The 15388-nt window shown below is 46.8% G+C and overlaps 1 protein-coding gene across 3 annotated transcripts in view; it reads left to right on the top strand.

Moving 5' to 3' along the window:
- The window catches only part of LOC142557001 (solute carrier family 2, facilitated glucose transporter member 10-like), a 98954-nt gene that overhangs the window by 59824 nt on the left and 23742 nt on the right, over nt 1-15388 (top strand). For all 3 annotated transcript variants that reach the window (XM_075668514.1, XM_075668515.1, XM_075668513.1), the window contains exon 2: nt 3396-3623. In XM_075668514.1, the coding sequence (XP_075524629.1) occupies nt 3396-3623 (228 nt within the window). The remainder of the gene's footprint in view (nt 1-3395; nt 3624-15388) is intronic.

Here is a 15388-nt window from a genome sequence, read left to right as displayed (position 1 = left end):
GGGGACTCCGGAATAATTTTTACCACCAGGGGTTCTTTAGCCTTCACTTAAATGTAAGTACAAGGGTGCTTTCGCATTTCGCCCCCATCGAAATGCGGCCACCGTGGCCGGGATTCGTTCCCGCGACCTCGTGCTTAGCAGCCCAACACCATAGCCACTAAGCAACCATGGCGGGTAGTCTCGGTGGTGATCGAATAATTCGGATGCTTATTAACAGTGGTTTACCGCGCGATTAAAAAAAGAAGACTGAACACTGGCCTATGAGTGAACTGATCATGCATAAAGAAAAAGAAATTGTGGGAAACTTGTTCATTTATGTTTGCACCAACGGCGCCTTGGCAAGCAGCAAGAAGCGCTCACCACGTGCTGAAGGAAACTTGGCAGGAATATTTAATCCATCTGGTTAAATATTGTTATCAGATCCATTACGCGTCCTTGAAGCTGGTTTGCGCTGAAGAGGTGCTCACCTGTTTCTATATACGCATCCCCCATTTGTAAAGGCATTAGTATGAATATGTGAGGCGTGCCTATAGGCATGCCTAAAGATGTTCGCTTTGTTTTTTTGTCATTCTTTACCGACCTAATGGATAATTTGACCTGAAGTTGTCTCGACATCAGTTTTGTTCAAGATTCAGTTCCGCATTTGAACAATTTGAGCTGAAATTCTTCCCTCGCTACAATGTTCGACGTTTATTATTTGTCGGATCTGGGATGATATTGTAGCGCACAATTACTGTGCGTATCAGCCTCAAAAAATCCGTCCGGCAATGTATAGCTCTTGTCTGGTCATTTGAACTGATAAAGAAATTTCTTCTTGAATTTTGTATCTTCCGAGCGTAATTTAAGGACAACCACCAGCGTGGCATTCCAGATGTACTGAGAAAATATCCGATTGGTATCCCCTATGTATCTGGCACGATAGCTCTTCCGTTCATAAAACTTATATCTACGCTTCCGTTGGGGCTTTTAACGTTTTCTTTAGTGATCAGCGCGAAGCGACTGCCAGAAGGAAGACGCACTAGTCTCGGGCACCCACGTGAGTCTGACCTTAGAATGACCAGCTGGCACATACGCAGAGCATGTCACAGTCTTTGAAGCCACCGCCGTCACAACCAACATCACCGCCATAACCACCGCCACCAAAATCACCATCGTCAACCGAAATAGCATCAGTTATTCCATGCGCAATATGGGGTGGAAGCATTGCAGCTTCCATTATAGGTGGCGCGGTCTACCAAACCTCTTGTGAACAGCTTAAATGGACACTAAAGCGAAATTTCGAGTCAATTCAAGTATCAAATATCAATTGAAAATTAGGCTTCTGTAATAACGAATTCATCATTCGTAATAAAAAAGGGCATTTTATAACCGAGAGTACGATGAATTTGGAAACTCGGAGTGGCGCCACCTCTTGTGGACTGTGGAACGTCTCCTATGTGACGTCAGCAATGCTGCGTCACACAGAGTGGCTGCTATATCCTGCCACTGCGAGCCGCCCGCATCGCTTTCTCTGTGTGCAACTGCTGAGGCCGCCACCACCCTCGCCCGCTCTCACTATGGATATATGAATGATACCGAAACTATGAGTCATACCTACCTGGTATCATTCCTGAGCGCTGAGCGCCTCACATAAGCAGGAACAGCTGCAGCCGCCAAGCAGTACGCTTCTTATGCGCAGCTAAATGAAGATTTTCTAAAGGACATAACGGCGGCATAGAGGCAGGTCACGTGGTGATTACGTCGACTCCTTCGTCTTTGGCGCGGGCGTTCAAATTAAGGAATAGGAGGGTACTCATGGACGGTCACTTTCGGAGATATCTTTCAATGCAGGCTGATTGGCTGGTTGAGCAAAACCACTCGAATCATCCAGCGCACCGTGTACTACGTCATGCGAAAGTGATAGTATATCTCCGAAAGTGATCGTCCGAAAACACTGGCCCCAGCAGCGGGACCTTCGGGGGCAGTTTGTTACGCCGCCGATCTAAATGGGCTTAGTTTTCTTTAGCATCCATGAGCGCAGGAAAACACACACACACGCGCATGCATGCATTCACACAAACACCGAAAAAAAACGCTGCCCCCCCTACCCCCCTATGTATGGATGTGGTTACGGGTATGGTTTATACTTTGCCTCCCACTACCTTTAAGCTACATTTTATTAAAAGTATTCAATAATACTGTTTTCTAATATCCAAATATTTGTTAGCAAATTTTTCGTGTGGGATTATGTCATCAATTGTTCATCCGCAAAATATTTGTTGTAATATGTCATGTGCTTTATAACTGAAATATTTTGTCCCTGCATGGGGGAAGGAAGCAAGGAAGGAAGGAAAGAAGGAAGGAAGGAAGGAAGGAAGGAACGAACGAAGGAAGGAACGAAGGGGGCTAATATGAATAATGCACTCGTGCCACCAATTTATAACGTCTGTCTGTGCTTGCTATTTGAACCCAAGATATCATCAAGCTACTTCCTTTGAGCTTCTTGTCTGAGGTCTCTTCCGCAGCTGACTGGGACGAGCAAAACCATGCACATTAATTCAAATAGGATTCAACTCAAGCTGACTTAGGCCATGAATAGAAGACAGTCTGTATTGACCAAAAGTTACGGTTATTTCAGCGGAAAAAAATAGTGCCCCACAGTTGCAGTGAAAATTTTCACTACTGATAGAGCGAAACCCTTTTCAGTCACAGCTTTGTCACATTAAGGCAGTTCCGTCTGGCATCCCAAGATGGTTTCCTGTGTTTGTTGAAATCGTGGAGGAAGAATATAACTTAGAATGGGGCATTACGTCATACAGCTACCTTTCGCAAGCCAACTTTCCGTGAAACCATTATCTTGGCCAAAAAGTTAAAAAGTTATCTTGGCTCGAAAAGTCGGTCCAGCACATGACCTCTGAGACCCGGCGCATTGACCTACAATGTTTGTTTCCCGGTAGTTTTTAATCGATGCGTACTTGTGTGGCTGTTCTACCTGCAAAGCGGGAGCGCTAGAAACCTACTTCGCACTCTGAGGCATCGATCACGTGTTGGCCCGACTCGCATGGCTTCAATAGTGTTGCGTGATGCGCCCTCCCAGTTCTTTCCTTCCTCCATAATTAAAGTTATACTGGTCTGCACAGGCACGAATAAATTTGTTTATTGATGCACTCACTACTTATGCGTTTTCAGTTTCGCGCCCACCTTTGTAAAACCTCGTTATAACGAAGTTGAGGGGGGCGCTAAAATTACTTCGTTATATTCATTACTTCGTTGTACCCATTATTCCACGTACTCCACTCTGAATCTCTACTGGGATTCCAAGGGTACTTTGACTTACTTGGTTACGTTCATTATTCCTGTAAATCCCGTTTTGGTACAACGATGTTTGATTGTATTTCTTTTCTCTCTCGCTACAGCGGCAACTCCGAAGGCACAGTCCGTGTGCTGTGATCTGCCACCGAAGCTGCCCGGCAACAGCGAGAAAGAGCAGCACGCCAACCAAGAGCAGGCTGCTGCTTCAAACCAGCCGGGAGCCACACGTCAATCACCGGCCGGAGCCAAAGCCAATGACTCGAGCTTCCTTCCCGTCCTCCTGGCGGCGAGCATCGCCTCCCTGGGAGGCATCCTCTTCGGCTACGATTCCGGTGAGTCCGGCCACCGAAAGTGCAGTCATTAATTGGCCTGAATTGTTTTTCTTTGTTAGTTATTGTTTTGGAAATGTTGGAAACGACAAAGGGAGCGAAAGCTGTTTAATGAAATGCTGGGAATTCTGCCGTCGTATGGGTACAGCCAGAGTGTTTTGAAGGACTCTGGTATTAGCCCACATGCTACTCTGCATAAAGATGGAGATCGGGTCCAGAAAATCCCTAGGGGGAGGAAGAGGGCTGGAAAAGGAAAAGATAGGAGAATATGCGATCAAGGGGTACGCTGGTAAGGCAAAAGTGATGGTATTGATTTACATAAACTAGGAATTCACATATAAACAAACGTCTTGAAGGAATGAGAAAAGAAAATTAAAGCTTGACCGCCACATTGAAGGACAAGGCCTAGAACGTAGAGTGTTCGGTAGCTCTATAGTCCTTGGGAAACAGAGGCTCATTCTACTGAAATAACAAGTGCTTTCGTCTGTAGGTCGGACATTCCAACCAAAACGTGTTTCCTGGCTTCTAACGCACCACAGTTATCACAGTAAGGCGTTTGTGGTCAATCCAAGACGGCATACGTATAGTAAACGGCGAATGCTGCGTTGAGATGAAGCCAATGATACAATGTCCCGAAGTGACGAGAAAGCTGATGGTGAAAGTTTTGATTTTAGGACGGGATCAATAAATGCGAGAACGTTGACGAAGCGGCGGACTCCACAGATGACTCTCTTCCGCACGGGCATATCTTTAAATTTGATTTTCTCATTGGTGCTGCATGTGGTATTGTGAAGTATGTTTGCTTGAAATTTAGGTGTAGGCCTCTACGAGGCCTTTTCCTTTTCTTTCGTCGTTTTTTTTTTTTACTTTCCCTGTGTGACGCAGTGTCCGGTAAATCACAGCAATATAACAGTGATGCCCAGCGACCATGGTTATACGATGAATGTAACTAATGTTTCGGGTAACTGGAAGTTGGCAGCGATAACGTCGCCGGCATGCCTACAATGTCCAGCTGTTGCATAAGCGAAATAATTATAGCAAACGAAGCGAAGCTGACGTCATCGTTTTCACATCATCGTGAGAAGTCCCGCACCGATGCATCGAGCGGGCCGACAGAGGAGTCCGGTGTTTGTCAGTGTGGGCGTAGGCAGAACGCGCGACTTCGTCAGTTAGCGTGCGCAGCTACCAGCACAGTAACTCCAAAAAATTATTTACTTCAGCGCACACGTGGCGGCAAATGCGCAATCGCGATGTGGCCAATTTCTTGTCTCCGCGAATTATCAATAATAATTTTAAAAATATGAAATAGCAGGTGCATTCAACGGCCTTTCAATGACACAACCTTACTTAGCATACAGGTAGTGCTGCTGCGTGCCTATAATTGCATAATGCAAATGTGTCGTGCAAGTGCTGTGTGCTTCTTCAAGCAAAGGAACTGAAGAGACGAAAATGTACCGTCTGCTGCAGAGGGGCTCTTTTTGTTGTTGTTGCTAAATCTGTTAAAGAATCACTAAATATAAAAAAGATAATTTTAGTTGTGCTTGTAAATTAACCTTACACATTAGCAAGAGAGTCACTATTACCGCGAGAAGAGCTCTGGTGCGCCAGAAACGACGCAAAAAGAAAAGCAGGTGCCAATGCCGGCTTGAAATTCCCATACTAGCAGACGACGTCATGATTTTGACGCCGCCTGCTCGGGCCCACTTAAACTTGTGTCAGTAAAGATGAACTGGGCTGTATTCTAAGACAGCCAAAGACTGAACTTGGGAAGTTTCAGGAACCCTTACTGAACAACAACTGCCGAAATGCAAAAAAAAATAAAAGATTTAAAGACGTTTTGCAATCCGTGACGTCACGCTGGCGTGCCACGGCCCACAAGTTTAGTTGCGAAATTCAAAAATTAAGCTTCTACTGCGATTTGCTCTTCTAATAATCAACCTGCCACCACGAAATCAACGAAAGAAGAGTCTTTCGAGGATGACTGATTAATCTGAACCGATTCAGCGTTGTCTTTTAGCGTTCATTTTGAGCCTAACGAGAAAAGGGCATCTGAAATATCGCAGAGGTGAGCCAGGTATCGGGGAGTCCCTTAATAAATGATGGCGCACTCCGCCGTAAAGAAGGCGAGGACTGAGGCACTTAAAGCGGTCGGTGCAATGAGCAATCTTTTTTTTTTCTGGCCGCAATTAAGCGCAACAACGCGATGGATCTTGCCCTTTGATACACAAGTAGTTAAACGTCTCGTCTATGAAGCCGACTTCGTTATGTACAAAAGTGGCGGCGATTCCCGCTGAGTGCCGTGCACACAAGAACTTCCTGGTGTAATTAGCGTAACTAGCGCGAGAATAACGTTTAAGCCAAATTACAAAAAAAGAAGAGTGGTTGTGCCATAGATTGAACGAGACGAAGGGCGAATCGACGGACCAGCTTTTGTTACAAGCATACGAAGCCAACAAATAATCGAGCCAAGGAAAGCATAGGGGAAATTATGAGTTGTTTTGATTGAAGTGTACAAATGAGAAGCTAAGTGGGAAACAAAAGTGGACGAAAAAACAAATTCGACTCCCTACGGCGGCAAGTTGTTTTCCCGCCCACTTTCGTTGCCTATTCGCGCGTCATTTCTACGCTTGAATCAAAACAGCGAATAATTTCCCGTGCGCTTTCCTTGGATTCGTCGTGGGTTGGCTTCATGTTGTTGTGTCTTCCATAGATTGTGACTCGGATTTCGAATAATCGAGAGATAACGCTCTTTCTTTCGCATTAACGTCGTAAAGGCTCAGCACTTGTGGATACATGGAAAAACCCCATGGCAGGCAAACTCGAGCGCAGAGTGCGGCTTCAGGCTGTGTTCGGTGAGGCTTTGTTCGGCATTAAGAGCTCGTGCTGGTGTGCCTCGGTGTTCGTCCTTGTGCCCACAAGTGCGCTGCCTTAACATCAGTAAGGAATAAGCAACTAGCCCACTGATATCTCCTCAGCTTCTTTTCCTTTTTGTCAGCTTTCGAGCATTAATCCCGGGCCGAGATAAAGAGCAACAAATCTCGAACGCAGTTTCTGCTCGGGCGCCGATCGACATGGGCTTGTACTGCGGAGTCGCGGCGGAGTCGTCAAGAACGTCGCCATGCGCCGGTTAGAACTCACCCGGCGCCGCAGTCTGCTCTTTGCCACCATATCAGTGCCGACGCCGCAGGTTAGCGTTCGAGGCAGGAAGGCCCTGCGGAGAGCACAGACCACGTGGTCTCCGCGACGAGAGCGCTCAGGTGACAGCACGCGTTATCTGGGAAACAGAACCGCGCGCAGAACAGGACCGAACCTGGAGTTCTTTCCGTCCTCCCGATTCGCGCGCCCTCATCGTCTGCACATCGCGGTACCGATCGCGGCAAACAACGCGACGTTGTAACGCGTCTTTCTCTCTGTTGTGACTGCGCAGTGGGCAATGATCGATGTGCTCTTACAAAGTAAGCTGTTAGGCGAGTTGCTAAACGGTTATGAATAGAAACAAAAATGACAGCACAATGACAAAGAGGAGACAGTGAAGGCGACGGGACGACTGCTTACTTATAACTGTATGGTTTGCTTTTCTTTCAATTCCGAGAGGCACGCAAATAAATACAGTCTTTTCATTCAGTCAGGCGCAGGAGCAACGGTTGTCATCAGACGTGTGATTAATAAAAGTTGTCTACCAGCGTCTAATAATCATTATTAGTAAATTGCATGAAATTGTTGACTAATCGTGATTGGTAGATGGCATGAAAGTGCCTATAATCATGTTTAGTAGACACTTGGAATCCCACGTGTTACGACGATTAACCATTGCGCTTACCTGAATGGCAAGGTTGCATCTATTTGCGGGCCTTCCGGAAGGAACAACTAGTGTTAAGCCAGCGCTCATATTGTCGTCTTCCTTGTCCTTATTTTAGTTTGATATGTCATTCTTTTTTCTTTTGCTCACTTTTACTTATTCACGAACGATGTGATAATTCCTCGTTTGGAGTAGTGCCTATAGAGCACGGAGCAAGAAACATTTAGGAGAGGAAACTTCGCTGTTTGCGGCGACCAGAAAATGTCACAAGCCCGCGGAGCCGTTATCGTGCTGGCGGCGCCTGGCGGCCTGGAAAGAAATTACCGCCGTTGAGAGCGCGCCGGTGCCCGGGCGCTGCATTCTTTTTTCGCCGCGGCTTCTACGACGCGCCGCATGGCGCCGCCACTGTATATGGCCCCGTCGGCGCATACAACAATTGTGACCTTATCTGGTCGCCCGCGCTCGCTTGCGCTGACGGGAGTTTCAACTCCTAAATGTCTTACTCCGTGCTATAGAACGAGTGTTATAACTGCGAAAAAAGCTTTTACCTAAAAGCCGCGGGCAGTACTGAATTTGCAACTGCATCTACAGTGATTTCGCTCCGACCTTGCGTCAGTTGGACGCGTCGCTTGCAGCACGCCCACAACAGTGGGCCGGAAACCACACAGCATATACTATAGTGGAATGTCAAAAGTGTCACCCAGGCAGGGGCGGTTATCGGACGTCCCGTGGTTTCCGGTGTTGGTTTTATGCATACTTGAACGCTGCGAAGCCTCCGACGACGTTAACGTGACGCAACTGTAGCTTGCGCAACTACGTTTTCTTCGAGAAACGCGCCCGCGAACTCGCACGTACGCAAAGTCGGCGATAAAACGCACCCCGATGGCTGTAGTGACAATGACCCTGGCTGTAGTATAATGACAGAACATTTGCCGTCCTTGTAACTGCAACTCCAGCGGCTCCGAACGAAGTCCCTGATGAATTTCTCCGTGCTTAGCAGACTTCTGCAGAGTCTTGCGCACTGCTGCCCGACTACGAAATCCGATTGATAAAAACAAGGCATATATCCCCGGCCGGTGCATGATATATCGGTGATGTCCGACCGCTTCTCGGCCAGCTGAGTTGGTCTCTTGCGTTTCACGAAGTAGCGCTAACAACGCCTAGAAGGAGCACTTTTGACGACAGATTAGTAGCTTAATAAGGGGGAAATGAATGGTTAAGGGAAATGGTTAGCAGCTCACGCTGCCTCAAGGTAAGAAAGACAAAACAAAAACAACAGCGTTGTCACCAATCCACGGCGACTCATTGCGGTTCTTAGAAAATGTCGGGACGGCGCGATTAGGACCTTCGGTTGGAAAATACATCCCTCGCCCACGCGCGGAACATTTTTGTGCAAATGGTCCATTGTTTGCATCCCGGTAAATTGACTCGTAATCTAGTAGTAGAAAGTTAACCAGTGCGACTTACGCACCTATCTCCCGGGTAAATGATTCCACGATACGCTGACCTTGGCAGTAACACGCAAAGGCGCGCAAAAGAAAAAAAAAAGAGGAGAGGAAAAAAAAAAAAAGCACTTAGGTGTCTCAGATATACGGAAGCAGCGATGCACGAGACCGCTTCAAATCGTATAGTGGCGCCGAGGTCAGCGCAAGCACGATAATCGCGGGGATTTGCCCGCGCAACGACAAACAGGGCCGTGCGCGTGACGCCCCGGGCTTACGTGCACCCGTTCACGGCCTCGGTCAAGTTCGGGCTTGTTAGAGAGCGTCCGAGCTCTTTGCCGGGACGTGATAATAGCACGCGCGCACCTACCTGCCCCGGAGATAACCGCGCGCGTCTCGAAACGATGCCAGGCTCATACGGCTCTCGAAATAGTGTAAGGGGAACACACCTCCCTCCCCCCCCCCCCCCAAGTATTACCCTCGGCTTTTAGCTTTCGCTCGGACGGACAGATTGCTGTCGAAGATGTTTGCATAGCCGCCTTCGTATACACAGCCACTTAAGTTTGTGGGGCCGCGTGCTTCCGGAAGCGTTAACTTTCCTCGTGGTATTTTTGTTTTTTGTTTTTTCTTGCCGGCGGCGAGAAACAATAACAAGTTGCGCGATCGTGTGCGGCTCATACGCGCCGCGATTCGCGTAGAGACGGGCACGATTATGAAGTCGTGCGCCTTGACAACCGCTGTTATCGAACATGTTTGTTCGGAGTATAGGCGCGCGCCCCTCTCCCTCAGGAGGGGAAGGGGGGGCGGGACACGTTATGACAAGCATTCGCGCGCGGCGGGCACCCATATTAATCCAAGTGCAGTGCGCAATCACTCGACTCACGCGACCTCGAAATCGCTTCGTCTCCGCTCTTCCGGCATGACCGGCGCTCCCCGAAGGTTGTCGCCTGTGCGTATGTATTACTGCATACGACGAACGTCCGCATTGCTCGACGGCGCGTGGCAGGAACCGCGGGGATGACACTTACGCACGTTCCGGGCAGGCGCAGAACATTCGTAAGATGCTGTTCGGACCTGCTGGGGAAATTACGCGATTATTAAATTGAATTGTCAGCGGTATGTAACCTTCCGAAGTGGCACAATGGGCTATGAGAGACGCTGTATAAGAATGCCGGATGGAATTTGTCGTAACTCTGATTTTTTTTAACATCCAGCCAACGCGCGGCATGCGAACGCTTTTGCATTCCGCACCCGCCGGTATGCGGCCGCCTTGTTCGAGAATCAAACCTTGGACCGTTTTGCTCAGCTGCCTTAGCAGTACAACGCCCTAAACACTGATGTGGCTGATAGGAGCACCAGCATTGGAACTAAAATTCTTGTTCACTTACTAACCACTTTAAGTTTAGCCTGTAAAGAGTATCTGGCTATTCTGAACAGACTATACAGTCCCCTCTCCGGTTCCTTCAAGAAGTTAGCGTGAACTGCAACTGTCATTCCTCGATTCCCTTAGCTCGTTCGCGCAGGTAAGTTCTTATAGCTGGTAAGCTCTTAAATGGCAAGCTGGTAAGCACTTATAGCTCGAAATACGAGTGACCTCTAAGCATGCGTGGCAATGCGCATGGCGCGCTCAACAAATTCCTTATGTAACAGATTGTGTGCTTCACGTTTCGCGTCGCTTAATGGCAAATTCCGTTGGATGCTCAAGGTTCCGCGTTCGGCCCTGGCTGGGCTCACGGTCGCTGTAGACTACAATTACCTGCACTTTGGAGGGCGTATCTTTTCTTTCTCGGCGCCAACCCCGACCCTTGAACCAAACCGCATCAACAGAAGCGGCATTTGCTGACTCGGCGTTCTTCTGTTAAACACTAAAAAAAAAACAAAAAAACTGCCCGTTAGCGTCCCGAAATTTTGTGGTCATAAAGTCCGAATGTAATGTTCGCGTTGTTTATATAGATTTGGTACACACGTAGCGTAGATCAACGACGAGGAAACAATAGGAGCCTCAGCACGAGGTGAACATCTCGACGAGGGGACAGGTCTTGGTCAGGGACACTGGGGCTCGAAGCTGAGGCGCCCCTTGCTCCCAAGCTTATCAGAAGTCTCCATGTTTATCCGGCATGCTCTTCCTGCCAACTACATCTCTCTCTCTCTCTCTCTCTCTCTCGAGAGAGAGAGAGAGAGAGAGAGAGGCTGTATCCACCAAATTTCTTTGACGAAGCCATATGCCCAGCACATCGATTAAACACAGCCGATAATCCTATCGGAAACCGGTTACCCGAAATACGTACGAACACCAACCTTGTATTAACATTCTCGGCATCAGCTCCAAAAGTTGTTTTTTTTTCTCCATTGTAACGCCGCCACAATATCCTTGCCCAAAGTGAATATCTTTTCGATATGTTTCCTGAACACCCTCGCGTCGTGTACAACGGTGCAAGTACCTCCGCTATATGTTAATATCCTCAACGTTGAAGGAGCACAAGAAGACGTCCGGCTGCACCCCATGCAACAAAAGCACGTTTCAAGGTGTCTGCATGCACATGCAAACCACAGAGAGAGTGATCAGTACGTTCTCAGACTTTACCCTAAAAATTCGCTGACCCCTTAATTGCGCTACTTCGAATGTTATATACATGCTTGAGTGCACAGTCTGCAGCAAACAGTATATTGGCCAAACGGAAACCTCGTTTCGAATACACTTTAATAACCATAGATCGCATGCTAATACGCTTCCTAACCTACCATTATCAAGACATATTCGCTTACCAGGGCATTCTTTCGAAAAACTCAGGGCCGCTACAGTTGAATCAAGCTTTCATTCTCATCACGATCGCGAAGTCCGCGAGTCTTACCCAATCGATAAGTTTAACGCCGTGTCAACTGACGTTAACGAAAGCACAGGCACACCAACTAGCGTGCCTGCTAAGCATCCCTAACATTAGCCGCGACTCCTTATGTATGCTATTAGACGCAGCTTTCTTTCAAGAGCCATCTTTCCTTCTTTTCCTCTTCTTTATTTTTTTGCTCAATTACGTCAATTTTTTGTCACATCATGTCCACAGTCGCTACACGACACAGTATTCCACCGTACAGACGCCAATAAAAGCGCTCATCATTCATCCTGCTCACTAGATTACTGAGCACTGCACTTCACCTGCATTCTGGCTGTACTGACGCGCGGCTCTTTATTATCTCTGCGTTTTTTATTGATTTCGAGTGTTTTGCAATCTGATGTTTAGTAAACTAACCATTCATTTCTGCACTGCATTCCACGTGTGTGCCACAACTGCATTTCTTTTTTTTTTTAAATCTCGAGTGGTTTGGATTGCAACACGTAGTAAACTAACGATTGATCTCTGTGCCGTGTGTCACCCGGGTACTCTGCTGCCGTATCCCTCATTATATCACGTGACTAGTTCAGGCCGGAACAGAACAAAGCCGGAGCATATGTCTGCACATGCTCTAGTTGTGAAGTGCATCTCTTTTTTTGTCACGGGCGACTTGATCGTACTGTCGCGAGTACTGAATGTATGTCAACTATCTGAATGCTCAATGTCCTATCACTTACCGTACGACCAACTTCGCCGGTGGTATCGCTATTTTCACGGGGGCTTTTTCTCGTTGTTATTATTGTGCACAACTTTGTCTCGTGTATCGCCGGTTTATAAGGAAACCCGAAGGCGTGTACTTGTTACTTAGACGAAGACCGGTCCACCAGCGGTAACGTCAGTAAAATATACTGTGCAAATCCAACGTACATCGTGCTCCCTGCTTCTTCGTTTTACTACCGGGACTAGCGTGATTTCCTTAGCCACAATTATATATACGTATATATCATTGCACGCGTAATTCGGAGCCGTGGTTCGTATCTCACCTGCCGCCAGTATTTCTTTTCATCCACTTGCATTTTAACTCATTTATCATTTATTTAATTCTAATAATAAGTACCATTTCTCCTATGGAGGGTGCGGATTAATAATAATGTTGACCGCCTGGGGCGGGCCTCTTATAGGTACGAGAAGCGATCGCCGAACGACAGAAAGCATCCCGAGAGCACAGGCAAGCAAAGAAGGCGCAGTTGCCACAGGATGAAGTAACTAGTAAATGGGAAACATATCGGGAGAAAAAGTCTATGGTTCAAATACTGGTGCAAGCAAAATTAAAAGGTGAAAGTGAACGTTGGTTGTCAGAAATACGTGAGAAAAAGAAGGCCGCACCTATAATATTTTGGAACCACATAAAATTATTAGGCAGGAAGTCAACAACCATACAGCAACAGATCCTAGACGAAGATGAAAACAGACTGGAAGGAGAAGCGGCAATAAATTACATCCGAAAAATAACAGCCGAATCTCTCCAAGGCAATGACGAGATTGTATTTAAAGAAAAAAAGGGCATGAAAGAGATTCTGGTGGAAAAGGAGCTGGTGCTGACAAATTTAGACTGGAAGAAAGCCGAAGAGAAAATTCCTAAGCGCCCAGCCACAGGGCTAGACGAGGTTCCCGTTAGGCAGATTAATGAACTAGGACAGTAGCCAACCGGACATTATTCTGGTTAACCTACCTGCCTTGTACTTTTCTCTTTCCTCCTCCCAATGAACTAGGACCAAAAAGTAAGGAAGCTCTGGTGAAAGCAGTGGAAAGAACTTTAACACATAGACGAATACCAGACAGTTGGCAACAGAGTAGAATTAATTTAATTTATAAAGGTAAGGGGGATAAAGATAGAATTCACTCGTATAGACCGTTCACCATTACATTGGTAATATACAGGCTAGCAATGCAGGCAATCAAATTAAAGCTTCAAGCATGGGCAGAGAATAATGGTATTTTGGGAGAACTTCAGAATGGCTTCAGAATAGGTAGGCGTTCAGATGATAACTTAGTTGTTCTTATTCAGTGTATTGAAATATCAAAAGTAGAAAGCAGACTGTTATATGTGGCTTTTTTTAGATATTGTAAGAGCCTATGACAACGTAGGCCGCAACATTTTGTGGGGTATTCTGGAAGAGGAAGGCTTAGGTGACGATTGTCTACAGCTTTTGAGAGAGATTTACCTAGAAAATACCATTTGCGTTGAATGGGAAGGGATGAGGAGCGAGGAGAAAGTCCATATCAACAAGGGACTGAGGCAGGGGTGCCCTTTACCCCGCTGCTGTTTATGATGTACATGGTGAGGATGGAGAGGGCGCTAGAAGGAAGTAACATCAGGTTTAATCTTTCATACAAACAGGCGGGAACAGTAGTAGAGAAGCAGTTCCCAGGTTTATTTTATGCGGACGACATTGTGTTACTAGCTAACAAGCAAAGTCACTTGTAACGTCTGGCTAATATCTGTGGACAAGAAGGCAACAATCTAGGTTTGAAATTTAGTGTTAGAAAATCAGGTGTTATGGTATTCAATGAAAACAGTGGACAGTGGCGATACAGGGCCAGGAAATGCCTCGGGTAACAGAATATAGATACCTTGGTATATGGCTAAACGAAGGCAATAGATATATGGAAACGCAGGAAAAAGCAATAACAGTGAAGCGGAAGAGAAATGCAGCCATAATGAAGCACAGAGCGCTATGGGGATACAATAGGTACGAGGTGCTCCGAGGTATGTGGAAAGGTGTAATGGTTCTAGGACTTACTTTTGGAAATGCGGTTGTTTGCTTGAAATCAGGGGTCCAATCAGGACTCGATGGGAACCAAAGTTCAGTGGGTCGCCTCGCGTTGGGCGCTCACGGGAAGACTACAAATGAAGCTGTGCAGGGGGATATGGGCTGAACTAGTTTTGAAGTGAGGGAAGCTCGCAGTAAAATTGAGTATGAAGAACGACTGAGCAATATGAAAGAAGGTAAATGGGCTGGGAGGGTGTTGAGGTATCTGTACAGGAAAAACATTGATTCACAGTGGAGGAAAACTAGGAAGCTTACCAGCAAGTATGCGGCCTGTAGGGTGGGTAACACAGCAACAAAGAATGTCAAGCGGAAAGTCAGAGAGGCTGAAATAATCTCATGGGTGGCGGCAATGGAAAAGAAACCTGCCATCAGTAACTAATTAAGAGGAAAAAATGAAACCAGGAAAGAAACAATTTATGATAACTCTAAGGTAAGCTCATTACTTTTCGAATCGAGATCGGGATGCCTTAGAACACGCACCTATAAAGCGAGATATAACACGGAAGAAGAAGCATGTGCTTACTGCGGCAAAGCTAGGGAGACTATGGAGCATGTTTTATTAGAATGTGAAGACGTCTACCCAGCGGTCGATTTAGGTGCCACTGGCCTCCTTGAAGCACTTGGGTTCAGCGAGAGCAGTGGAAAAGTGAACATGTCCGCAGTAGGCATTAGTAAGAGGCGATTAGAGGATTGGTGGAAGAAAAGCAGGGAAACGACAAAAAAAAAACAGACACGCACAAAAGCAAAGTTCGCAATAGGGGATCAGAAAATTTGGTTGTGGGAGTTGATAGGACATTAAGCAGTATAAGAGCAAGAGCTTGGTGGCGCAACCCACCGCCCCGTTCCAAAGGGGACGCTAATA

Source organism: Dermacentor variabilis, chromosome 9, assembly GCF_050947875.1.
Source record: "Dermacentor variabilis isolate Ectoservices chromosome 9, ASM5094787v1, whole genome shotgun sequence".
NCBI classification, from domain to species: Eukaryota; Metazoa; Arthropoda; class Arachnida; order Ixodida; family Ixodidae; genus Dermacentor; species Dermacentor variabilis.
Note: the sequence above shows the minus strand (reverse complement) of the source record. Positions and strands in the feature narration are given on the sequence as shown.